Source organism: Pristiophorus japonicus, chromosome 8 (genome assembly GCF_044704955.1).
Source record: "Pristiophorus japonicus isolate sPriJap1 chromosome 8, sPriJap1.hap1, whole genome shotgun sequence".
Lineage (NCBI taxonomy): Eukaryota > Metazoa > Chordata > Chondrichthyes > Pristiophoridae > Pristiophorus > Pristiophorus japonicus.
In genome coordinates, this window is record NC_091984.1 from 28796929 (window position 1) to 28824701 (window position 27773).

The window sequence follows — 27773 nt, forward strand, 5'->3', positions numbered from 1 at the left end:
ACCCCAGCTATAATAATAAATAAAGAATAAAAGGAGAATTTGAAACCCTCAAAAACAGGTGGGTTTGGGTCAGGTGAGATGTTAAAAAACTGAATCCTGACCCCAACCCGCCCACTTGCGGTTTTAACGGAGGCAGGACGGGGATGGGGGCAACCAACCCGCTCTCAGGAGGCAGGTTGGCATTTTAAATATTATAATGAGGTTATGTATCTCATATTTAACTACCATTTTAAATTTAACCCTGGTCGGCCGAGTTTTCCTAGCCTTGGGAGGCAAGGACTGTTGGACCGAGGAGGTAAATGCCTTTCCACTGCAGGATCCAGTTTACCTGCTTCACGTGCCCCTGCAATCAGACACCCACTGAGCCTTCTGATCGCCCCTCACCCAATCTCCTCCACGAGTCCTCCGAACTTTCCTCGACTGTGAATCTACCCTCTGGCCTCCAATTTCCCCTTATCCCGACCTCGTCCCTGCTCCGGATCCTGACCTTGTTTGTGGCCTCCGAACTCTGGACCCCGATCTTGCCTCTGGCTTCTGATCTCCCCACTGCTCCGGCCTCCAACCTCCCCCACCCTCGGCCTCTGATCTTCTCTCTGGCCGATCGTCTCCCCCCACAACCCCGCCTGCCTTTCAGGTTCCTCTCTCCTTCATCTCCGCTCCCCGGCTGCGGCCTCGTGCCAAAAACCTACCTGCTCGACGGCCTCGCAATCTGATTAGCTGCGGCCGGGAAACATCGACAGAAAATGTTAATCAGGTCTTGCCTTTAAATTCGACATGACCTGAGGGAATCCCATTCTTCGACCTCAAAGCAGCCCCCCCTCTCCCACCGAGTTAATATCCAGCCCTAATGTTCAAGAACAGCATCTCACTTAAGCAAGGAGGGATCATCTAGAGATACAAAGACATTTTCTCTATACATGCAAGCTGAGACCAGTAGAGCGTGAAAAACTAATCTTGGCAAAAGTGACACAAGTAATGACAGTTTAGTTTTTTTGAAAAAAAATGCATGGTAGAAGTGGTGTGAAAGTGGTCAAGGAATATGGCAATCTCTATATTATTGAGATTTTTCTTCACCAATAAGCATTCTCGTAAATAAAAAGAACATTTATTACAATCTAGTGCCATACAAGGAGGCTATGGTTCAGAATTTCCAATACTGCAATATAGTAGAATGATTAGGACAGAAAAAAACCAATCTGACTTCATTCCGTAAGCATTACTAGAATTTTCACTCTCCAAAGATAGCATGTGTCAACTGTAAACATAAAACACCAAAATGCTCACAGAATGTCTCAGTGACCATGCCTCACCCTTCCTTCTTCCATCTGAGACCTACATAACATTGCAGGTCTCCCCTCTGAAGGAATACTGAGAACAGTGGATCACTGGTAAAACTTCCTATAAAACGTTGCAACACACAAATGCTAAGCAGAAAAGTGAGATATTCTTGGAATAGCTGTAACAAACATTGATGTGAAACACTGCCCATTTACACCTCAGTCAAATTTTCTACGGCTCAAATAATCCACCTTAAAGCATTACCAGTACAAAAACAGAAAAAGTTCATAATTGATCTTGTATAGATGGTGTCCAATTAGTTTACACAAATTTAACATTTATAAAATACACATATATAAAACCTAAATTTTAATAAATTACATAAGGCAACTTTCCAAAGGTTAAGACATTTCTTTCAACTCATTACACTTCATATACAGGAATTAATATATTTGCTTTAAGGAACATAGCTTAGTGTGTCTTGTGTACAAAGTAATGTAAATAAAAAAAAATACATGCAACAAAATGAACTTATATAAATAATAAACTGATGCACACATTAACGGTAATGCTTTTCCAATTCACATTTTAAGAGAGTCCCTAATGAGTACATCATTTTGGTCACTGACCATACTACATATACCGATATAAAATGAAGACTACAAGTTATGCACTTTAAAAGTCTCTTGCCTTATAATATGTGGATAAACCATTAATATGGACACATTTCAGGGGTTTGCACATTAAGGAACATGCCTTGTTTTTAAGATTGCTATAGGAAGCTTTGATTGCACAATTAAGAATGGCAGCGGAGGATACAAAGCTCGTAAGACTTTGGATGATTACAAAAAATTCTACAAGTATTAACATATTACTATTGCCTTAAAGTATGGCTGTAAGTTTATACTGTGCCACGTATTTAGCAATTATCCCACTTTTACTGGATAAACATACACTTCAACTTGTATATTACTTTAGGATTTAAAATCAACTCATTTAAAACTCAATATGAATATCTTAAAAGACAAACTTCTCCCGCTTTTGTTAGGAAGCTAGGGGAGCTTCAGAAATATGAAAATTGCAACACATTTTTTGTTGATAATAGCTACCTAGAGGAATTTGAACTTCACTTCAAGGTGCATCTTTACTGTCAAAGATTGTATTCCAGATTTTGTTATGGCACTGTTTCCTCACATAGAAAAATAAAACATTTCAAAATTATATTAAAAAGTTACTTGGTAGATTAACACTTCAAGAGTACAGGTCATTGGCCTTTAAACAAAATGGGCTTCTCTGTGTTCATAGTCTGGTGGAATTCGTTTTGATCGCAGTCTTTGAAATGTCAGTTTATGCTCTGCTTGGGCTTCTTTGGCTGTACCTCGTGGATTCTCCATTTCCTTAGCTACACCATTTTCATTATCCTCTACAGGATTAAATGTTCCATTGCCACCTTGTATTGAATCAGCGCTATTAGCTAATGCTGCAATAGGTTTGGACAATGAGTCTCCAGTATGTTTGATTATATTAGAGGGAGGTTTGTAAAAAGTGCCAGGTGGAGGCTGCAAGGTTCTTGGAGGACGAAATGCATAAAGGGAAGCAGACTCTGATGAGTTCCCATCAGTCTTGGTGGTCCTTACTGGCTTAACAGTCACTGTACATGGCTTATTGGGAAGCAAACTACTTGCAAAGCTATTGCCAGAGCTATAGGTTAGGGGTGGAGATAAAGAATTGTCATTGGTTTTGTTTTCTGGAGCAACATTTGCCATAATCATAGCTGTCTTTTGAGTAATATCATAACATTTATACTGTCTGTCCCAAGTTCTACGTAGTGACTGGGTATCATAGTATGAATATCTGCAGCATGTAGGTGTACGAGATGGAATTTTTATCTCTGGGACTTCTTCAATAATAGGACTCCATTCACTGTTGTTTGTATTGCTGCACCCTTTTGAATTTTTGTCATTCAAGGAGTAAGAAATCATGGTTTCAGGAACAGGTAAGCTAGCAGGCCTTGGAATAACTGGTTTCAACCTGGGAGGTCGCATATGAACTTTAACAAGCGGTTGACTAGCTTTGTCAATTAATGATGACTTGTTGGCCTTGTGTACTTCTGGCGCTTGTGGATATTGTAAGTCCTTCAGCAATTCAACAGGTTTTTCTGCATTGAGCGAGACATCTGGACCTGAAATGTTATACCATAATAAGTACTCAAAGTAGATCATTTAATGATTAACAATGATACATTTTTTGACGACAAGCTAAGCATTGGGAGTGTCAGTCTACATTATGTGCTCAAATCGCTGGAGTGGGGCTTGAAACCATGACTTTCTGATTAAGAGATGAGAATACTACCAGAGAGTCAATGCTGACACTTATTTAATGGCTTAATTTCTTGAAATATTGCATATTAATTGTGAAACAATAATCTTATTACAAATGTGGTAGTAATATTACTGCAGCTTGATGCCACTATTTAATACTTGAAAATCTTTTATAATACCAATTTGAAAAAAGTGATTTATAATGTTTGCTTTTACTCAACTTTTGAAATCTCAAAATCAATCACTATTTTTATAAACATATGTCAAGCTACAAACCTGATTCATTGCCTTTTCTGTTCCATTTTAGATCCTCCCCCTCATTTAGGGTCGCACTGGAAGATGCCATTTCTGAAGATTCCCTCTCATTTTCAGACAACCCAAAGCCCTGCCAATGTAAAGTAAGTTACTGCTACATTTGTAAGTTAGGGCAGCATTAATACATCATGTAAAAGCATTGCATCTCCATTTCACTTCATTTGTTGTACAAAAAGTCTAGTTGCTACAGAAAACTTTGAAAACATTGAGGTATTACAGTGCATGCTATAGTATTTTGTATAACACTCAGGGATTTAGTACAGGTAAATACTTTCTAAATCTAATTTAAGCTTTAATGTGGATGTACATTAATGGAATACAGATGTGAAGTATGCCTATAGCTAATGATGTACTTGACTTCTGGTGACCCATATTTTCATGGGTTGTGCAAGCTACTGTCAAGCCTCCAGTTAAACTAAAAACAGAGCCCCAATTTCCTCCCATTTAGCAATGGGAATTGCGTATCTCCAGACTTGATTAGCACTGGCAGGAAGAACAGTAATTAAGGAAGATTGCTGACTTCGCTTTTCTCCATTGCCTCATTTCATCCTACTTGACTGATTTTCTCCAGCAATATGTCTATCATGTACACCCGACATTACTTCAATGACAGATCGTTCCATGTTTTCTGCTTCAGTAGTGGCAGTTATGTTCCTACCCTTAAACTCTCTCCACTGCCATCCATATTTAAAAAAAAAGCTTCATTCCCTCCTGGTTCTTTCTTCAATCTTGCCTTTGTCCTTTCCCTCAAATTATTTTTTTCCTCTTGTTCAGTTTTCATCATCACCCCCTTCCCCCCTCCATCTTTTAAAGTGCTACATTGCTAGAAATGTATTTGTACTTTAAAATGTATTCAAAGTATTGCAGGCAGAGAGGAAAAAGAAGCAGTTATTTTTCACACAATTTTCTAATACTAACTAGCACTTACCTCTTTGTCAATTATTGGATGAGCTTTGTTTTGCGTGAAACCTTCCTCCTGTGATAAAGACATGATCTTGTTTTTCTCATCAGTTAATACATTTCCAGTTTGTGAATTTGATGATGGAGTCAGTGAAGAAACAAATATATTTTCATAGTGGGTTATGAGTAACTCCACCATTTGAGCCTGATATGGATAATCAACAAGAGAAGATAATGATACAGTAGCATCTGTTTGTCTTGGTCGTATGAGAGTGGGCCCAAAAATTATTCCAAGGTTGCTGGCTGACATTTTATTTTCTTCTTCTTTCTCTGCCACCCTGTTGAGCAAAAATGTAAATATGATACTTTTAAACCATGCACTTGGCTGTTTATCCATTCTATGATTAACAAAAAAAAATTACTCACGTTTGTTATCTTTGTTAGCAAACTATCCTTGATACACCATAGGATTGTCTTAGTTGCCAAACTTCTTTTTTTGTAAGGGATAAGAAATCCGGGATGATAAAAAACATCAGACCATCACTTTAATATTAATATGCTAGTAATCTAATTCCGGTATCTTTGAGGTAAACCCACAGCTCTTAAAGCCAATTAACCGATTTAAAAATAAATAAATATGAAAATATTGTTTTCAAAATGTTAAGAGGAGATTTGACAGAGGTGTTCAAAATCATGAATGGTTTTAATAGAGTCAATAAGGAGAAACTGTTTCCAGTGGCAGAAGGGTCGATAACCAGAGGACACCGATTTAATTGACAAAAGAACCAGAGGTATCATGGCGGGGGGAAAATATGTAGCGAGTGGTCATGATCTGGAATGCACTACCTGAAAGGGTGGGAAGCAGTTTCAATATTAACTTTCAAGAGGGAATTTAATAAATGTAAAGGAAAAACATTTGCAGGGCTATGGGGGAAGAGCAGGGGACTGGGACAAATTGGTTAGCTTTTGAGAAGTTGCCACAGGCATAGTGGGCTGAATGGCCTCTTCCTGTGCGATATAATTCTATGATTCTATTAACAAAAAATGTTGTGATCTAAAAATAGAACTTAGTAGACATTGGATAATTTAAAAACAAAATAAATTCAAGTCCCTCGACATCTAGCTATATTCCATACGTTAAAAAAAAGTAACAAGCAAAGAACATTCCAACAATGACAAAAGATTAGCTGGCAAGAGAGGCTGCTGTGGGGGACAACAAATGGGTAAGACCTTGATAACCGAAAGACCCGTACTACTGGGAACATAATTCATCTTTATGCTCTCATTCACTGTACACTATACCAACTGAGGGAGAATAAAGTGGCCCTCTTAGATGAGATAAAACCTCTGCCATGGTCAGCTTCAGTTGATATGTCTGAAGAATTATTTTTGAGATCTACAAATTAAATCATGTGGCTACTTTGTAGATACTTTTAACGGAGTTGTTTTCAGCTGTGAATGTCACTTAAATCAACCTGAAAACTGTAGAAACTGAGGATGCAAGCCAACAACCACTTTGATGGCCTTTGTTTGGAAACGGTGTTAGCTATGGTTGAAGACCACAAAATACTTAATTGACAATATTTGAAGATATCATTATCTGGTTTATGTAAAAAGCCAGAGCTCAGCTTGTATTGACATAGTAGAAATGACTAGATCCAACAAATGAGGCAGAAAGTATAAATGAAGGCATAACAATGTTATAAAAAAGGTGAATTCTAAAAGCATTTTGAGAAGAAACTTAAGAGTTCCAAGAATATTAAATTTGGCAAACCAAGTAAGATTAGGTTGACTGAACACCACAGCTTTTAATTTATAGACCTTCTTGGCTGAGAGCTAAATGATCAAGAAGGGTCTCCAGAGCCAAGATATTTAAACATTACATCACTGAGATTGGACATATTATAAATCTAAGAGGTATAATCTGATAAGGATTCAAGGGAGCATGAAGGGCCTGTGATGTTCAGATTCCAATTGCCACCTCTGGTTGCATTTGCAGAAAAAGAGGCCAGCAGAAATCTTTGAAAGAGACTCCTCCAAAGCTGTAGTAATGAGATAATCATGAATATCGATTCATTCGGGACACTTTCAACAGTTGGTGCTAGCACAGAAACTGACAGTTATCCCATAAAATTGAAAAGGCATAAGCAGATAGCAGGGAGTCCTTCAGCAGCCAAATGATTTCAGTGTTCAAGTGACCTTTGGAAACCAAGGTCGAACCTGGATTGCAAAGCACAGTAACACACTAATATCGTAGAATCATAGAAATTTACAGCACGGAAGGAGGCCATTCCAGCCCGATCGTTTCCACGCCAGCCGACCAAGAGCTATCAAGCCTAATTCCACTTTCCAGCTCTTTGTCCATAGCCCTGTAGGTTATGGCACTTTAAATGCACATCCAAGTATTTTTTAAATGTGGTGAGGGTTTCTGCCTCTACCACCCTTTCAGGCAGTGAGTACAGACTCCTCCCCCCCCCCATCCTCTGGGTGAAGACATTTCCCCTCATATTTCCTCTGTACCTCCCCCCAATTACTTTAAATCTATGCCCCCTGGTTGTTGACCTCCTCTGCCAAGAGAAACAGGTCCTTCCTATCCACTCTATCCAGGCCCCTCATAATTTTGTACACCTCAATAAAGTCTCCCCTCAGCCTCCTCTGTTCCAAAGAAAAAAGACCCAGCATCTCCAATCTTTCCTCATAGCCAAAATATACTAGTCCAGGCAACATTCTTGTAAATCTCCTCTGCACTCTTTCCAGTGCAATCACATCTTTCCTGTAATGTGGTGACCAGAACTGCACACAGTACTCCAGTTGCAGCCTAACCAGTGTTTTATACAGTTCAAGCATAACCTCCTTGCTCTTGTATTCCATGCCTCGACTAATAAAGGCAAGTATTCCATATGCCTTCTTAACCACTTTATCTACCTGGCCTGCTACCTTCAGAGATCTGTGGACCTGCACTCTAAGGTCCCTTTGTTCCTCTACACTTTTCAGTGTCATACCAGTTAATGTGTATTCCCTTGTCTTACTTCACACTTATCTGATTGAATTCCATTTGCCACTGTTCCGCCCTCCTGACCAGTATATTGATATCTTCCTGAAGTCCGCAGCTTTCTTCTTCATTATCGACCAGTCTATTTTAGTGTCATCTGCAAACTTCTTAATCATACCCCCAACATTCAAGTCCAAGTCATTGATGTATAACCACAAAAAGCAAGGGACCCAGCACTGAGCTCTGCGGAACCCCACTGGATACAGTCTTCCAGTCACAAAAACACCCATCAACCTTTACTTCTTGCCTCCGAGCCAACTTTGGATCCAACTTGCCACTTTGCCCTGGATCCCATGGGCTTTTACTTTCGTGACCAGTCTGCCATGTGGGACCTTATCAAAAGCTTTGCTAAAATCCATATACACTACATCGTACGCACTGCCCTCAGCGACTCTCCTGGTTATCTCCTCGAAAAATTCAATCAAGTTAGTCAGACACGACCTTCCCTTAAATACATGCTGACTGTCCTTGATTAATCCATGTCTTTCCAAATGAAGATTTATCCTGTCCTTCAGGATTTTTTCCAAAAATGTTCCCCCATTGAGGTTAGGCTGACTGACCTGTAATTACTAAGCCTATCCCTTTCTCCCTTTTTAAACAAAGGTACAACATTAGCAGTCCTCCAGTCCTCTGGCACCACACCTGTATCCAGAGAGGACTGGAAAATCCAGAGAACCTCTGCCATTTCCTCTTTTGCTTCTCTTAATAGCCTGGGATACATTTCATCAGAGCACGGGGATTTATCCACTTTCAAAGCTGCCGAGCCCCTTAATACTTCCTCTCTCCCTATGTTCATCTCGTATAATATTTCACACTCCTCCTCCCTCATTGCAAAGTCTGCATCGCCCCTCTCTTTTGTGAAAAAGAGATGCAAAGTATTCATTAAGAGTCATACCCACATCTTCTACCTCCACACACAGATTTCCTTTATGGTTTCGAATAGGCCCTACTCTTTAGTTATCCTCTTGCTCTTAAATGTATTTATAAAATATCTTTGGGTTTTCCCTGATTTTACTTGCCGCCATTCATTCATGCTCTCTCTTTATTTTCCTGATATCTTATTTAATTGTACCCAATCACTTCAGGTCTCCCCTCAGTCTCCTCTGTTCCAAAGAAAACAAACCCAGCATCCTCCAATCTTTCTTCATAGCCAAAATTATCCAGTCTCTGCAATATTGAATTCTCGGTATCTGTCATAAGCTCCCCTTTTTTTCCTTTATCTTACCCGGTATATCCCTTGACATCCAGGGGGCTCTAAGATTTATTAGCCACACACTTTTTTTTTTAAGGGAACATACTTGCTCTGTACCCTCAGGATCTCGTCCTTGAATGCCTCCCACTACTCTGACACTGGTTTACCATTAAGTAGCCGTTTCCACTTTGGCCAAATCCCATCTCAGCTCAGCAATATTGAGCAAACTGGAACAGGGAAATGAGTGTGACAGATGTTGATTCTACCTTGGACGTTTAATGTGTTCAGCCTCAGAGGGACAGATATAGATTTGAGTCCCATGCTGCTCAGCTCCTGATTGGAACCAAAGAGAAATCAAAGGGAATTGTCACACCTAGAAAGCTCCTTGCAACCCATTACAAAGGATTTAAGTGACCATGTGGGAGTAGGCCACACAGCCATTGTCTCAGTTTTAAATTTTAAGCCAAGTGCATAAATGAAAAAAGAAATGGAGCGGGGGAGGGTGGAGACAGCAGTACTCAAAGGTCTCGGCCATATTACAATTGTAAAATGCCTAAATATTTTTACTCTTACACACCTGCGAAGATGGCTCATGAGGTACTGCAAAGTGTTGTAATTGGTTTGTGGCAACTGCCGGAGTAGATCTTTGACCTTAAAAAGGATTCTCTTCCTTCCTATGTTGGTTGACCATTTTGTGTGTGCTGTCAGGCTATTTGGTTTCCCATCATTTTCATCACCAACATTATGTCGTTCCTTGGCCAAGCCAATAAATTCATTGTAAAGGCGGAATGATATCAATGGCTCAGGGAGCTATTGGACAACAAAAACAGATAATTATATTCCAATAATAAGGATTAGATTTTAAATAAATGCTTTGCAGAATCTTATCCTACATGGGTTTACCTGACGAAGGAACAGTTTTAGCACATTGCTGATATCATGAGCATACAAATCTGAGAGTTCCACTAAATCCTTCCCATTTTCGAAAGCTTGGCACAGCTTTTCAACTCTGGATTTTGCTCCATTCACCCGATAAATACCCTTGAACAGATAACAATCCCTTATTAAGTGAATTAACACTTATAATGAGTTTCATGTAGGTAGGAAGTATAACTGAAATATGGATATTGCAAAAGAAGATAATGCAAATGTGAGAAGATTGTCACGTACAGAGGATTGGACAATATCAGACAATGATTGTGACAGTAAAGCCTTAAGACAAGTTTTACATTTAAACTGCAAGAGTACAACTTTAATAAAACATGTATATTTTCTGATTCAATCATTTCTGAACTTTTCCATTATAATTTGTTTATCAGATTGTATTGTTCATTAATACAACCATCTGCATTATGACAATCCTGTTGTCATGCACCACTTCTAGCAAGGCAGAGATTTAGAGCTCAAAAGCAACCATGGCAAGTTGCAAATTGAACTCAATAAATCTGGTGATTTGTGGAATGGCACTAGAAAAAGGTAACTATAAAAGCCGACAGATAGCTGTAAAAACCTACAGGTTCACTAATGTCCTTCAGAGAAGGGAACCCAACACCTCCATCTGGTCTGGTTTAACACATGACTAGTCCGATATTACATATCTGACAGCCAATACCTTCTGAATTGGCTCAGCATAGTTGCAAGAACAATTGCTACAATAATTCACTGCCTAACAGGGCAAAAGATGGACAATAAATATGGCCTTACCAGTGTCGCCCACATCCAGAGAACAAATAAAACAAAATGTTGCAGGGCTGAATTTGTTAAAAGAATTCTGGCAGTAGACCAGAGATACAACATCAACGATGGGAAAGTAGTTTTAATTGACTGTATATTAATACTATATGGGCAATTGGTACACCATCATTTGCGGCAATCAGATACTTAGGTTAGCAACAGCTACTATCTGTATAGCAGTTATCACTGAAATTACTAATATTCTTATCCATAGTTTTCATGTATGGAGTACACTCTTTCATGTCCCACATAACTAGAAGGTGCCGTTGAATATAGCATACTCTTAATTGAAAGGGTGTGTGGGAAAGGATGTGTCTTTGTGTGTGTGTGTATATGTGCACATGTTTTTTGAAGAAAACAACTGCACAAAGAAAGTTGACTGAATTTAAAAAGACTTGCATTTAAACAAAAATGCTAATATTTTTGATGCAATGCAACCAATTAAAATGTGTGTTTTTGCAGGACATATGCTTGGCAAGTTAGAATCTTACCTTTATAGTTAAAGCTCGGCTTTCAATCTCAGAAGTGCATTTTTTAATAATGAAGGGAATTCCATCAGAACAATTTTTTGCTGTTTGAGTGAAATCCACCCCAAACAGGTGCAGTCGACCATGAAGTTTCTTATGGCCACACTGTATAGCCAGAGTCTCGAGGCACTTTTTGTGGCATGCCAAAGTACACTGCAGAGTGAAATTAATTGCAAATATTAGCTCACAAAAACTAATCTCAGTTCAAGGCTGATTTCGAGCACATAGGGGCCGAGTTTTCATTTGTTTACGCTTATAATATCAGCACAATCCGGGCGGAATCGGCCGAACCAGTGCAAAGGATTGGGGGCGGGTTTAAACATGAGAGTTATGCTCCCAAACCACTTATGTTTGTGTTTTCTGCTAGTTCAAGATTCAATTCCCCCAGATCAGAACCCAGCCACAAAATTGACCATACCCCCAGGTCAAAATTGCGAGATTCTGCTGGTTCGGGAAGGCTCTTCAAATTGCTCTCATTCTTTTAGGCGCCCAGGCAGTAATCAAAAAATATTTAATTTACAATGAAAGTGACATTTGCACACGAATGAAAATATTAAATGGCTCATTGTAGTTTTAAAAAAAAGTAATTTTCAGAGATTTTAAATCAGGTTACTCACTGGTGGAGGAGTGGGCACTCATTAAAAATACTTCGAGTTGTTAACCATGTTAACTAGTGTCTGGTTCTTTGCAGCTCGTTCCCAAACAAAACCGTTTACCTGTAAGCTCAGTTAGTATGTTGCAAGGACATTGTGTTAAGTTTCTCCCCTCCTACATTAACGATTTAGATGAAGGAATAGAGTGTAATATCTCCAAGTTTGCGGATGACACTAAACTGGGTGGCGGTGTGAGCTGTGAGGAGGACGCTAAGAGGCTGCAGGGTGACTTGGACAGGTTAGGTGAGTGAGCAAATACATGGCAGATGCAGTATAATGTGGATAAATGTGAGATTATCCATTTTGGGGGCAAAAACACGAAGGCAGAATATTATCTGAATTGCGGCAGATTAGGAAAAGGGGAGGTGCAACGAGACCTGGGTGTCATGGTTCATCAGTCACTGAAAGTGGGCACGCAGGTACAGCAGGCGGTAAAGAAGGCAAATGGTATGTTGGCCTTCATAGCTAGGGGATTTGAATATAGAAGCAGAGAGGTCTTAATGCAGTTGTACAGGGCCTTAGTGAGGCCTCTCATGGAATATTGTGTTCAGTTTTGATCTCCTAGTCTGAGGAAGGACGTTCTTGCTATTGAGGGAGTGCAGCGAAGGTTCACCAAACTGATTCCAGGGATGGCTGGGCTGTCATATGAGGAGAGACTGGATCAATTGGGCCTTTATTCACTGGAGTTTAGAAGGATGAGAGGGGATCTCATAGAAACATATAAGATTCTGACAGGACTGGACAGGATAGATGCGGGAAGAATGCTCCCGATGTTGGGGAAATCCAGAACCAGGGGACATAGTCTTAGGATAAGGGGTAGGCCATTTAGGACTGAGATGAGGAGAAACTTCTTCACTCAGAGAGTTGTTAACCTGTGGAATTCCCTGCCGCAGAGAGTTGTTGATGCCAGTTCACTGGATATATTCAAGAGGGAGTTAGACATGGCCCTTACGGTTAAGGGGCTCAAGGGGTATGGAGAGAAAGCAGGAAAGGGGTACTGAAGGAATGATCAGCCATGATCTTATTGAATGGCGGTGCAGGCTCGAAGGGACGAATGGCCTACTCCTGCACCTATTGTCTATGTTTCTATAGCCCTTAGACAATCACAATCACTAAGGAAGTGGTACTCAGTAAAATAATGGGACTAAAGGCAGATAAATCCCCTGGACCTTGATGGCTTGCATCCTAGGATCTTGAGAAGTAATGGCAGGGATTGTGGATGCATTGGTTGTAATTTACCAAAATTCCCTGGATTCTGGGGAGATCCCAGCAGATTGGAAAACTGCAAATGTAACGCCCCTATTTAAAAAAGAAGGCAGACAAAAAGCAGGAAACTATAGACCAGTTAGCCTAACATCTGTGGTTGGGAAAATGTTGGCGTCCATTATTAAAGAAGCAGTAGCAGGACATTTGTAAATGCAAAATTCGGTCAAGCAGAATCAGCATGGATTTATGAAGGGGGAAGTCATGTTTGACAAATTTGCTGGAATACCTTGAGGATGTAACGAACAGGGTGGATAAAGGGGAACCAGTAGATGTGGTATATTTAAACTTCCAGAAGGCATTTGACAAGGTGCCACATAAAAGGTTACTGCACAAGATAAAAGTTCACTGGGTTGGGGGTAATATATTAGCATGGATAGAGGATTGGCTAACTAACAGAGAACAGAGAGTCGGGATAAATGGTTCATTCTCTGGTTGGCAACCAGTGGGGTGCCGCAGGAATCAGTGCTGGGACACCAACTATTTACAAGCTATATTAACGACTTGGAAGAAGGGTCTGAGTGTAACATAGCCAAGTTTGCCGACGATACAAAGATGGGAGGAAAAGTAATGTGTGAGGAAGACACAAAAAATCTGCAAAAGGACATAGACAGGCTAAGTGTTTGGGTAAAAATTTGGTAGATGGAGTATAATGTTGGAAAGTGTGAGGTCATGCACTTTGGCAGAAAAAATATCAAAGAGCAAGTTATCATTTAAATGGAGAAAGATTGCAAAGTGCCGCAGTACAACAGGACCTGGGGGTACTTGTGCATGAAACACAAAAGGATAGTATGCAGGTACAGCAAGTGATCAGGAAGGCCAATGGTATCTTGGCCTTTATTGCAAAGGGGATGGAGTATAAAATCAGGGAAGTCTTGCTACAGCTATATAAGGTATTGGTGAGGCCACACCTGGAATACTGCGTGCAGTTTAGATTTCCATATTTATGAAAGGATATACTTGCTTTGGAGGCAGTTCAGAGAAGGTTCACTAGGTTGATTCCGGAGATGAGGGAGTTGACTTATGAGGAAAGGTGGAGTAGGTTGGGCCTCTACTCATTGGAATTCAGAAGAATGAGAGGTGATCTTATCGAAACGTATAAGATTATGAGGGGGCTTGACAAGGTGGATGCAGAAAGGATGTTTCCACTGATGCGGGAGACTAGAACTAGAGGACATGATCTTAGAATAAGGGGCCGCCCATTTAAAACAGAGATGAGGAGAAATTTCTTCTCTGAGGGTTGTAAATCTGTGGAATTCGCTGCCTCAGAGAGCTGTGGAAGCTGGGACATTGAATAAATTTAAGACAGAACTAGATAAGGGGATAAGGGGTTATGGGGAGCGGGCGGGGAAGTGGAACTGAGTCCATGATCAGATCAGACATGATCTTATTGAATGGCGGTGCAGGCTCGAGGGGCTGTATGGCCTACTCCTGTTTCTATTTCTTATGTTCTTATTTAACTTGCTGCACACAGGCAGGGTCTGATGGGAAGATGGTCAACTAGTAACAGTCAATATTCTAACATGCACCAGGTTACCACTTTTAAGCATCAAGGAATACTTTTCAAAGGAAAAAAAATCAATGATTACTGGCTGATTGCGCTAGTTCATGGAAGATTTTGTTTGTGATTATGCAAATGAATTTCAGTGGAAACTTAAACCATAACCTACAGGGATGTATACTGGAACACTCACTGGGAGGGTGTGTGTGTGTGTAAGGGAGGGAGGGTGTGAGTGTGTGTGAGGGAGGGAGGGTGTGAGTGTGTGTGAGGGAGGGAGGGTGTGAGTGTGTGTGAGGGAGGGAGGGTGTGAGTGTGTGTGAGGGAGGGAGGGTGTGAGTGTGTGTGAGGGAGGGAGGGTGTGAGTGTGTGGGAGGGAGGGTGTGTGTGTGTGTGAGGGAGGGAGGGTGTGAGTGTGAGGGAGGGAAGGTGTGAGTGTGTGTGTGAGGGAAGGTGTGAGTGTGTGTGTGAGGGAAGGTGTGAGTGTATGTGTGAGGGAAGGTGTGAGTGTGTGTGTGAGGGAAGGAGGGAGGGTGTGAGTGTGTGAGAGGGAGGGAGGGTGTGAGTGTGTGTGAGGGAGGGAGGGTGTGAGTGTGTGAGTGGGAGGGAGGGTGTGTGAGGGGCCATAAAAGAAGTAGCGTGGAGGCATGCCACTACAAGGTACAGTGCGAGCTGGTGCAGGAAGACAACGGCAGCGAAGAGGGACGTCAGTCAGGTCCAGGTCGGTGATTGGAGCGTGGGCAGATGCAGCAGGAGCGGTGAGAGTAACGGTCACCACATGTTAAAAAAAAACACGCACAGGCATCTTTCACCCTTGAAGATGTAGTTCGGGTTCTTTATTCGAAACACCTATGATGATGATGATGATGATGATGATACTGGGAAGCCGATTTGACAAGCACCTATTTTATACAGTAGCTGATGTTGTAAGTTCCGACAACAGTTTTCTCATACAAACAGCCTGACAACCGTTTCCATAAGTAGACTGTCTTCCATGAAGAGAAACCTGTGGCCTTTAGTCTCTGTCACAGTTAGTGTAGCTCATGAATAACAATTAATCAGATTACTGTAAATTGCTTATTAGAGAACCCGTAGGATGCCCACTACCCCTGGTGCAAGAGTCAAGGATGTCTCGGAGCGGCTGCAGAGCATTCTGGAGAGGGAGGGTGAACAGCCAGTTGTCGTGGTACATGTAGGTACCAACGATATAGGTAAGAAGTGGGAAGAGGTCCTACAAGCTGAATTTAGGGAGCTAGGCGTTAAATTAAAAAGTAGAACCTCAAAGGTAGTAATCTCTGGATTGCTACCAGTGCCACGTGCTAATCAGAGTAGAGGGAGCAGGATAGTTAGAATAACTACGTGGCTTGAGCAGTGGTGCAAGAGGGAGGGATTCAAATTCCTGGGACATTGGAACCAGTTCTGGGGGAAGTGGGACCTGTACAACAGGGACGGTCTGCACTTGGGCAGGACTGGAACTGATGTCCGAGGGGTAACATTTGCTAATGCAGTTCGGGAGTGTTTAAACTAATATGGCAGGGGGATGGGAACCTATGCAGCGAGATAGGGCGAAGTAATATGGAGTCAGAAACAGATGGTAGAAAGGTAAAAAGCAATAGTGGAAGGCCGAGTAAACAAAGGCAAGAAACAAAAAGGGCCACACTACATCATAATTCTAAAAGGACAAAGGATGTTAAAAAAACAAGCCTGAAGGCTTTGTGTCTTAATGCAAGGAGTATCCATAATAAGATGGATGAATTAACTGTGCAAATAGATGTTAACGGATATGATGTGATTGGGATTAGAGACGTGGCTCCAGGATGATCAGGGCTGGGAACTCAACATCCATGGATATTCAACATTCAGGAAGGATAGAATAAAAGGAAAAGGAGGTGGGGTAGCATTGTTGGTTAAAGAGGAGATTAATGCAATAGTTAGGAAGGACATTAAGCTTGGATGATGTGGAATCTACATGGATAGAGCTGCAGAACACCAAAGGGCAAAAAACGTTAGTGGGAGTTGTGTACAGACCTCCAAACAGTAGTAGTGATGTTGGGGAGGGCATCAAACAGGAAATTAGAGGTGCATGCAATAAAGGTGCAGCAGTTATCATGGGTGATTTTAATATGCATATAGATTGGGCTAACCAAACTGGAAGCAATACGGTGGAGGAGGATTTCCTGGAGTGCATAAGGGATGGTTTTCTAGACCAATATGTCGAGGAACCAACTAGGGGGAGGCCATCTTAGACTGGGTGTTGTGTAATGAGAGAGGATTAATAAGCAATCTTGTTGTGCGAGGCCCCTTGGGGAAGAGTGACCATAATATGGAAGAATTCTACATTAGGATGGAGAATGAAACAGTTAATTCAGAGACCATGGTCCAGAACTTAAAGAAGGGTAACTTTGAAGGTATGAGGCGTGAATTGGCTAGGATAGATTGGCGAATGTTACTTAAGGGGTTGACTGTGGATGGGTAATGGCAGACATTTAGAGACCGCATAGATGAACTACAACAATTGTACATCCCTGTCTGGCGTAAAAATAAAAAAGAGAAGGTGGCTCAACCGTGGCTATCAAGGGAAATCAGGGATAGTATTAAAGACAAGGAAGTGGCATACAAATTGGCCAGAAATAGCAGCGAACCTGGGGACTGGGAGAAATTTAGAACTCAGCAGAGGAGGACAAAAGGTTTGATTAGGGCAGGGAAAATAGAGTACGAGAGGAAGCTTGCAGGGAACATTAAGACGGATTGCAAAAGTTTCTATAGATATGTAAAGAGAAAAAGGTTAGTAAAGACAAACGTAGGTCCCCTGCAGTCAGAATCAGGGGAAGTCATAACGGGGAACAAAGAAATGGTGGACCAATTGAACAAGTACTTTGGTTCGGTATTCACTAAGGAGGACACAAACAACCTTCCGGAGATAAAAGGGGTCAGAGGGTCTAATAAGAAGGAGGAACTGAGGGAAATCCTTATTAGTCGGGAAGTTGTGTTGGGGAAATTGATGGGATTGAAGGCCGATAAATCCCCAGGGCCTGATGGACTGCATCCCAGAGTACTTAAGGAGGTGGCGGATGCATTGACAGTCATTTTCCAACATTCCAGTTCCTATCGAGTGGAGGGTAGCCAATGTAACCCCACTTTTTAAAAAAGGAGGGAGAGAGAAAACAGGGAATTATAGACCGGTCAGCCTGACATCAGTAGTGGGTAAAATGATGGAATCAATTATTAAGGATGTCATAGCAGCGCATTTGGAAAGAGGTGACATGATAGGTCCAAGTCAGCATGGATTTGTGAAAGGGAAATCATGCTTGACAAATCTTCTGGAATTTTTTGAGGATGTTTCCAGTAGAGTGGACAAGGGAGAACCAGTTGATGTGGTATATTTGGACTTTCAGAAGGCTTTTGACAAGGTCCCACACAAGAGATTAATGTGCAAAGTTAAAGCACATGGGATTGGGGGTAGTGTGCTGACATGGATTGAGAACCGGTTGTGAGACAGGAAGCAAAGAATAGGAGTAAATGGGTACTTTTCAGAATGGCAGGCAGTGACTAGTGGGGTACCGCAAGGTTCTGTGCTGGGGCCCCAGCTGTTTACATTGTACATTAATGATTTAGACGAGGGGATTAAATGTAGTACCTCCAAATTTGCGGATGACACTAAGTTGGGTGGCAGTGTGAGCTGCGAGGAGGATGCTATGAGGCTGCAGAGTGACTTGGATAGGTTAGGTGAGTGGGCAAATGCATGGCAGATGAAGTATAATGTGGATAAATGTGAGGTTATCCACTTTGGTGGTAAAAACAGAGAGACAAGACTATTATCTGAATGGTGACAGATTAGGAAAAGGGGAGGTGTAACGAGACCTGGGTGTCATGGTACATCAGTCATTGAAGGTTGGCATGCAGGTACAGCAGGTGGTTAAGAAAGCAAATGGCATGTTGGCCTTCATAGCGAGGGGATTTGAGTACAGGGGCAGGGAGGTGTTGCTGCAGTTGGAGTACTGTGTACAGTTTTGGTCTCCTAACTTGAGGAAGGACATTCTTGCTATTGAGCGAGTGCAGCAAAGGTTTATCTGATTCTCGGGATGGCGGGACTGACATATCAAGAAAGACTGGATCAACTGGGCTTGTATTCACTGGAGTTCAGAAGAATGAGAGGGGATCTCATAGAAACGTTTAAAATTCTGACAGGTGTAGACAGGTTAGATGCAGGAAGAATGTTCCCAATGTTGGGGAAGGCCAGAACCAGGGGTCACAGTTGTTGAGGCCAATTCACTAAATATATTCAGAAAGGAGTTAGATGTAGTCCTTACTACTAGGGGGATCAGGGGATATGGCGAGAAAGCAGGAGTGGGGTACTGAAGTTGCATGTTCAGCCATGAACTCATTGAATGGCGGTGCAGGCTCGAGGGGCAGAATGTCCTACTCCTGCACCTACTTTCTATGTTTCTCTGTCCCTTGTCAATTCAAAAGACAGGAACATACTGAATCTAGATCTTTTTGCAAACAATTAAGAACAGATTTACAATTAAAATGTGTTGGTAGAAACAAAGGAAAATACAGGCAAAGATACTACATTGCACAATACTTGTATAAGAACTGGAAACAGTGCCCAAGGGATTAATCTACCCTTCTCAGAATGCTGCTTTCAACCTTTCTTAGTTTCTTAGAGTAGAACTATTTCTTTAAATGAATCAGTTGAGCTTTCTCTTGTTCGATGGTAAGGAATACGCCGTCTTCATGCGTCGCTTCCTGGATGAGATGTTATAGGTGGATTACAAGAGCTATAAATGCCCATGAAAATTGAAAAACACAAGCAGCCAGACCTGGAACATTGATTTCTATGGGCGCTTTTGGGGAAAAAAAAAGCATCATCTTTGAAGAAGTCAAAACAAAATTCTTCCTACCTTAATGAATAATCGTCAACAACAATTGTACTTCCTTTGCATTTCAACCAGATTAGGTCAGCAATGGACACTGGAAGTTACATATTAATCTGACAAATACTGCATAAATTAACATTTTAATAATCTTACCCATTCAAATCAAAAGAAACCTCAATGGAGAGTCTCTGGTTCCTCATTTTGCATTTAGTAAAGCAGCAGCTTCTAATTTAAACCAGTTATTTAAAATGGGATAAATCCAAGGATAAAAAATTCCCATTTTGTCACAACCACCCTTGTAATTCGAGATATCAATTATGCTATATAAACCATGAAATGTTAAAAAGGTAAAACAAGTTAAAGGCCATGGAAAAAAATTGATGCTTGTATTTACAAATAGGTCCTTCCCGTCATCCATCAGAAATGCCAACCTCGTTTGCCCATTTGAAATCTCAACTTGGAAAATAACTACCCCTTCAATCGAAGATAATTTACCTCTTCACACTCGGCTCCATGAAACACAACAAGGCTGTCACATTCTCTACACTTCGATGGGGCTCGCAACTTTCGCAGCTTGTGTGTTTGTGCTGCCTTTGACATAAGAGTATTGCGGAAGGGTCCTGGAGAACTTGCCATTTCTGTCACAATCTCATTTAAGCCTACGTTACAAGGAAAGGAGCATAGTACAAATTAGCTTATCGTGGTGTTTCAATATTCTTAGCCTGTGACACACAGTACATCAAGTAAATATAAAGGCCAAGAAATTTGGTTGCATCCATTTTTGGACGATCTCTGCACATGAATGGTGACGTCCGAAGAGCCCTCAATATTGGGCTTCGAGCATCATTAACATCAAGTTGGTGTGGCGGGAGGAGCCAGATAAGAAATGCGAGCCAAGATCGGGCTATTGCTAGCGTCGCAGTGGCCCTCAAAAAAGTGAAGGACGGATTCGCGGGCCTTGGGGAAGGAAGGGATCGGGCCTCAGGGAAGGAAGATAGTGGGCATTGGGTGGGTAAGCGGCAGAAGCTCACGTTCTTTTAATGGGGTGGGAGGAGCACTACTGCTCATCCTAGCTCTACATTTAGTTAAGTATTGGGCGGGGGGGCATCCTGCTGGTTACCGCCACATTGTGCTGTGAGAGGTCAGCACGTGGTGAGTGAAATTTGAAAATTGTAAATGCAGAACCCTAATTTAAATACACTGTTCTGCAATTAAAATGTTCCCGGTGTGCTCTCCTGCCATGAGCGCATCTACCTTTTCCAATATTTCTGGCCAGAAATGTGTGCACGTTTCCGACCCGCAATATTGGGGGCTTAGGAGACCAATTAGCATCTGACAAATAGGAACTGCGCAGCTGAATTTCTAGGCCAATAAATCAAACAAAGTAGCTATGAATTAAATTTTGAGCTAACAGTTCTGGGGGTGGAGGACAGGGTGAGAATAATATAGAACAGAAAGCCAGCTAACAATCATATAAAATCTGCCGAGACAAATGTGAATAGTACTGTTTATGCTAATGTGAATTACAAGGTAGAATGTATTTTTAATGTGTATTTTTAATGGTTTGAACATGCCCAGTGAAAGTCCATATATAAATGTACTGCACTATCTTTATCAACGCTCTGTTATTTCATCAAGAATTTAATCAGTTTAGTCAGACACAATTTGCCTTCAACAAATCCGTGCTCGGTTTCCCTTATTAACCCATGCTTCTCCAAATGAGAATGAATTTTGTCTTTGGCAATGGTTTCCAGTAGTTTCCCATCACTGATTGACCTGTAGTTACCAAGTTTATATCTCTCCTTTTTTTTGTAGTGGTGTAACATTTGCAATTCTCCTGTCCTGATACCACTCCCACATCCAAGGAGGATTGAAAGATTGTGGTCAGAACTGCTTCCCTCTTCAGCCTAGGATGCAGTCCATCTGGACCGGGTAACATATTAACTTTGAGTGATGCAAACCTATTTAGTATCTCCATTCCATTTTTATCCCATCAAATATCTCTACTCCCCTTTCATCTATTGCAGTGTTACTTAATCTTCTTTTGTGAAAACAGAGTACCTCAATCATGCTCTCTGCCTCCACAAGATAATTTTCTTTTTTGTCGCAGATGAGCTCCTCTATTTCTTCATACTTTTACTTTTTATTTGTTGATAAATATTTTTGGGTTCCCTTTTATGTTACTCACTTATCTTCTCTCATACTCTTTCTTTGCCCTTCTTGTATCCTTTTTCAATTTCCCCCTGCACTCTCTCTCTCTCTCTCTCTCTCTCTCTCTCTCTCTCTCTCTCTCTCTCGAGGGCTCGATTTTGTCCAACTTTGCGCCCGGGATTTCGCTGCGATTTGACCCTCCGCAGCGAAAACCTGGTCGACGGGATCCTTAATGACCTCTTTGCAGCAACGCTTCCACGTACCACCGGGGAGAGGTACGCTGGCGTGCAACGACGCAAATTGCGCTTGAATCGTACTTTCAGATCTCTCGGGACCCGTACACCATGCCCAGAATACCGACAGGGTCAAACCTGTCAGTACAGCCCTGCAAAAAGGCAAGTTAAAGTTTTTATTTTTTTAAGTATTTTGCAGCGATTTAGTAGGTGAATGTTTTGTGGACTTTTTTTTTGCAATTCTTTGTTTGTTTTCCCCCTCCCAAGGCCTCTCTCGCAGCGCGACCAGCTTCAGCTTAAAGTTGCCGAAACTCACGGTTCGCACCTCGAATCCTCGTGCAACACCGCTTTTACCGATGTGAGTAAAAACCGAAAGTTAGCCCTGAAAATGGTAGCGCAGTGAAAACGGTAATTTTGGCGTAAAACCCCGAAAATCCAGCCCTCTATATTCCGCTTGGTTTTCTACTGTATTCTGTACCTGGCATTTATCATAACCTCCTTTTTCTGCTTAATTTTAACCGTTATCATCCAGAGAGCATTAGTTTTGGATGCTCCTTATGGGAACATACTTGGGGCTCAATTTTTGGCGCCCAGGGGCGGGCCAATTTTTTTGTGCCTGATTGCGGCGAAAAAAAACATTGGAACTTTCATCAAAGTAAAATTTCATTTTGGCGCTGCGGTAGCAGAAGTTAAATCTGGGGGCGGAGCTTCAAGTCTGTGCCAAAAGCTGAGGTTGCCAGGGTTGCCTGCACAGGAGGGCAGGAAAAAGAGTGGGAGAGCAATAGTGATTGGGGATTCAATGGTGAGGGGAATAGATAGGCGTTTCTGCGGCCGCAACCGAGACTCCAGGATGGTATGTTGCCTCCCTGGTGCAAGGGTCAAGGATGTCTCGGAGCGGGTGCAGGACATTCTAAAAAGGGAGGGAGAACAGCCAGTTGTCGTGGTGCACATTGGTACCAACGACATAGGTAAAAAGAGGGATGAGGTCCTACGAAACGAATTTAAGGAGCTAGGAGCTAAATTAAAAAGTAGGACCTCAAAAGTAGTAATCTCGGGATTGCTACCAGTGCCACGTGATAGTCAGAGTAGGAATCGCAGGATAGCGCAGATGAATACGTGGCTTGAGCAGTGGTGCAACAGGGAGGGATTCAAATTCCTGGGGCATTGGAACCGGTTCTGGGGGAGGTGGGACCAGTACAAACCGGACGGTCTGCACCTGGGCAGGACCGGAACCAATGTCCTAGGGGGAGTGTTTGCTAGTGCTGTTGGGGAGGATTTAAACTGATATGGCAGGGGGATGGGAACCAATGCAGGGAGACAGAGGGAAACAAAAAGGAGGCAAAAGCAAAAGACAGAAAGGAGATGAGGAAAAGTGGAGGGCAGAGAAACCCAAGGCAAAGAACAAAAAGGGCCACTGTACAGCAAAATTCTAAAAGGACAAAGGGTGTTAAAAGAACAAGCCTGAAGGCTTTGTGTCTTAATGCAAGGAGTATCCGCAATAAAGTGGATGAATTAACTGTGAAAATAGATGTTAACAAATATGATGTGATTGGGATTACGGAGACGTGGCTCCAGGATGATCAGGGCTGGGAACTCAACATCCAGGGGTATTCAACATTCAGGAAAGATAGAATAAAAGGAAAAGGAGGTGGGGTAGCATTGCTGGTTAAGGAGCAAATTAAGGCAATAGTTCGGAAGGACATTAGCTTGGATGATGTGGAATCTATATGGGTAGAGCTGCAGAATACCAAAGGACAAAAAACGTTAGTGGGAGTTGTGTACAGACCTCCAAACAGTAGTAGTGATGTTGGGGAGGGCATCAAACATGAAATTAGGGGTGCGTGCAATAAAGGTGCAGCAGTTATAATGGGTGACTTTAATATGCACATAGATTGGGTTAACCAAACTGGAAGCAATACGGTAGAGGAGGATTTCCTGGAGTGCATAAGGGATGGTTTTTTAGACCAATATGTCGAGGAACCAACTAGGGGGGAGGCCATCTTAGACTGGGTGTTGTGTAATGAGAGAGGATTAATTAGCAATCTCGTTGTGCGAGGCCCCTTGGGGAAGAGTGACCATAATATGGTGGAATTCTGCATTAGGATGGAGAATGAAACAGTTAATTCAGAGACCATGGTCCAGAACTTAAAGAAGGGTAACTTTGAAGGTATGAGGCGTGAATTGGCTAGGATAGATTGGCGAATGATACTGAAGGGGTTGACTGTGGATGGGCAATGGCAGACATTTAGAGACCGCATGGATGAACTACAACAATTGTACATTCCTGTCTGTCGTAAAAATAAAAAAGGGAAGGTGGCTCAACCGTGGCTATCAAGGGAAATCAGGGATAGCATTAAAGCCAAGGAAGTGGCATACAAATTGGCCAGAAATAGCAGCGAACCCGGGGACTGGGAGAAATTTAGAACTCAGCAGAGGAGGACAAAGGGTTTGATTAGGGCAGGGAAAATGGAGTACGAGAAGAAGCTTGCAGGGAACATTAAGACGGATTGCAAAAGTTTCTATAGATATGTAAAGAGAAAAAGGTTAGTAAAGACAAACGTAGGTCCCCTGCAGTCAGAATCAGGGGAAGTCATAACGGGGAACAAAGAAATGGCGGACCAATTGAACAAGTACTTTGGTTCGGTATTCACTGAGGAGGACACAAACAACCTTCCGGATATAAAAGGGGTCGGAGGGTCTAGTAAGGAGGAGGAACTGAGGGAAATCCTTATTAGTCGGGAAATTGTGTTGGGGAAATTGATGGGATTGAAGGCCGATAAATCCCCAGGGCCTGATGGACTGCATCCCAGAGTACTTAAGGAGGTGGCCTTGGAAATACTGGATGCATTGACAGTCATTTTCCAACATTCCATTGACTCTGGATCAGTTCCTATGGAGTGGAGGGTAGCCAATGTAACCCCACTTTTTAAAAAAGGAGGGAGAGAGAAAACAGGGAATTACAGACCGGTCAGCCTGACATCGGTAGTGGGTAAAATGATGGAATCAATTATTAAGGATGTCATCGCAGTGCATTTGGAAAGAGGTAATATGATAGGTCCAAGTCATCATGGATTTGCGAAAGGGAAATCATGCTTGACAAATCTTCTGGAATTTTTTGAGGATGTTTCCAGTAGAGTGGACAAGGGAGAACCAGTCGATGTGGTATATTTGGACTTTCAGAAGGCTTTCGACAAGGTCCCACACAAGAGATTAATGTGCAAAGTTAAAGCACATGGGATTGGGGGTAGTGTGCTGACATGGATTGAGAACTGGTTGTCAGACAGGAAGCAAAGAGTAGGAGTAAATGGGGACTTTTCAGAATGGCAGGCAGTGACTAGTGTGGTACCGCAAGGTTCTGTGCTGGGGCCCCAGCTGTTTACACTGTACATTAATGATTTAGACGAGGGGATTAAATGTAGTATCTCCAAATTTGCGGATGACACTAAGTTGGGTGGCAGTGTGAGCTGCAAGGAGGATTCTATGAGGCTGCAGAGCGACTTGGATAGGTTAGGTGAGTGGGCAAATGCATGGCAGATGAAGTATAATGTGGATAAATGTGAGGTTATCCACTTTGGTGGTAAAAACAGAGACAGACTATTATCTGAATGGTGACAGATTAAGAAAAGGAGAGGTGCAACGAGACCTGGGTGTCATGGTACATCAGTCATTGAAGGTTGGCATGCAGGTACAGCAGGCGGTTAAGAAAGCAAATGGCATGTTGGCCTTCATAGCGAGGGGATTTGAGTACAAGGGTAGGGAGGTGTTGCTACAATTGTACAGGGCCTTGGTGAGGCCACACCTGGAGTATTGTGTACAGTTTTGGTCTCCTAACTTGAGGAAGGACATTCTTGCTATTGAGGGAGTGCAGCGAAGGTTCACCAGACTGATTCCCGGGATGGCGGGACTGACCTATCAAGAAAGACTGGATCAACTGGGCTTGTATTCACTGGAGTTCAGAAGAATGAGAGGGGACCTCATAGAAACGTTTAAAATTCTGACGGGGTTATACAGGTTAGATGCAGGAAGAATGTTCCCAATGTTGGGGAAGTCCAGAACCAGGGGACACAGTCTAAGGATAAGGGGGAAGCCATTTAGGACTGAGATGAGGAGGAATTTCTTCACCCAGAGAGTGGTGAACCTGTGGAATTCTCTACCACAGAAAGTTGTTGAGGCCAATTCACTAAATATATTCAAAAAGGAGTTAGATGAAGTCCTTACTACTAGGGGAATCAAGGGGTATGGTGAGAAAGCAGGAATGGGGTACTGAAGTTGCATGTTCAGCCATGAACTCATTGAATGGCGGTGCAGGCTAGAAGGGCCGAATGGCCTACTCCTGCACCTATTTTCTATGTTTCTATGTAACGAGAGACACATTGAGGGCTGAAGCTCCGTCTACCTGCGAGGTGAAGTTCCACAGCTAGGGCTTGCAGCGGCAGGGGGATTGCATCAGGACCAGGAAGGGAGGCGGGGGGGGAGTAACCATTCGGCCCAGGATTGAAGCGGGAGGCCCCCAATCGGCCCGGGATTGAAGCAGGGCCGGGAGCAGGTGGGGGGGGGGGGGGGGGGGGGAAGGTTCCATTCGGCCTGGGATTGCAGCGGGTGGGGTGGGGGTGGGGCAACGGCTCGGGATTGCAGCGGGACCAGGAGCGGGGTCCTTTCGGCGCGGGAGCGAGTGGCCAACACTAGAACAAGTAAGTAATCTTTAATGTAAAGAGATGCAAGGAACGGACTAAACATGATCATTATAAACTATCTTTATAGACTAAAATGCAAAGAAACAGCTCCGATATAGACCTGAGCGGCAATTTCCTTAACTTGACGTAGAGTTTTTCTAATCAGTACTTAAGGCCACTCTGCGCCGTCCTTAAAAAAAAAATCGGTGTTGGGGAAAATCGCTTAAATGGCTAAAAACGGCTTGGAAATCAGTTTTCACCCAGACCTGCGCCAAAAAATATGCTGCACAAAAAATTCGGCGCTGACAGTCGTCGCCGGCGAACAAACTTTGAGGAAGGTTGCAAAATCAAGATTGCTCCAAAAAAATCAGCGGACGCCAAAAATATGGCACCCACTGGTGGCGAAAATGGAGCCTTGGTTTGTTTTCCCGAATAATCTGTGCCTTGAAGGCTTGCCATTGCTGATTAACTGTTTTCTGTGTCAATTTTTGTTTCCAGTCTACCTGTGCGAGATTCCGTCTCAAAATCATTGAAATCTCTTCCAGTTGGGTATTTTCACTTTCGATTTTCCTTGTCCCTTTCCAGAACTACTTTAAACCTATTTATATATTATGATTACTATTACACAGATGTTCTCACAGCAATACATTCTACTTGCCCTACTTAATTCCCCAGAACTAGATCTAGAACGACTTCATTCCTCGATGGGCTAGAAACATAAGGGGTAATTTTAACTCCCAAAAACGTTAGGGTTTGGATCTGATTCCCAACCCCAATCTGCCCACTGCCAGGTTTAACGAAGGTGGGACGGGCAACGAATCCACCTTATGTTTAACCATCATTTTAAACATAACCCTGGCCGGCCAGGTTTTTCAGGAAACCCGGCAGCGAAAGGAAGGCAAGGACTGCTGTATCCAGGAGGCAAGTGCCTTTCAAATTGCCTGCTGGATCCAGCTTGCCTGCTTCACCCCACCCCCTGACCCTTCCGAACTCCCCCACGACTTTTGCAATCTCCCCATGAGGCCTCAGATCCCCACCTCCCTGATCTCTTTCTCTCTCTTCTCCTCCACCCCCACCCCCCCATTGCCTCAAAGCCTCCAACC

The 27773-nt window shown here is 42.4% G+C and overlaps 1 protein-coding gene across 3 annotated transcripts in view; it reads right to left on the minus strand.

Moving 5' to 3' along the window:
• Positions 1 to 1089: 1089 nt before the first annotated feature.
• The window catches only part of LOC139268457 (rho GTPase-activating protein 29-like), a 148663-nt gene continuing 121979 nt past the window's right edge, over positions 1090 to 27773 (minus strand). For all 3 annotated transcript variants that reach the window (XM_070886631.1, XM_070886633.1, XM_070886630.1), the window contains 7 exons: positions 20109 to 20272; positions 11284 to 11472; positions 9962 to 10099; positions 9636 to 9868; positions 4843 to 5152; positions 3876 to 3984; positions 1090 to 3460 (listed from right to left, as the gene is read on the minus strand). In XM_070886631.1, coding sequence (XP_070742732.1) covers positions 2553 to 3460; positions 3876 to 3984; positions 4843 to 5152; positions 9636 to 9868; positions 9962 to 10099; positions 11284 to 11472; positions 20109 to 20272 — 2051 coding nt within the window. In that variant the 3' untranslated portion in view covers positions 1090 to 2552. The remainder of the gene's footprint in view (positions 3461 to 3875; positions 3985 to 4842; positions 5153 to 9635; positions 9869 to 9961; positions 10100 to 11283; positions 11473 to 20108; positions 20273 to 27773) is intronic.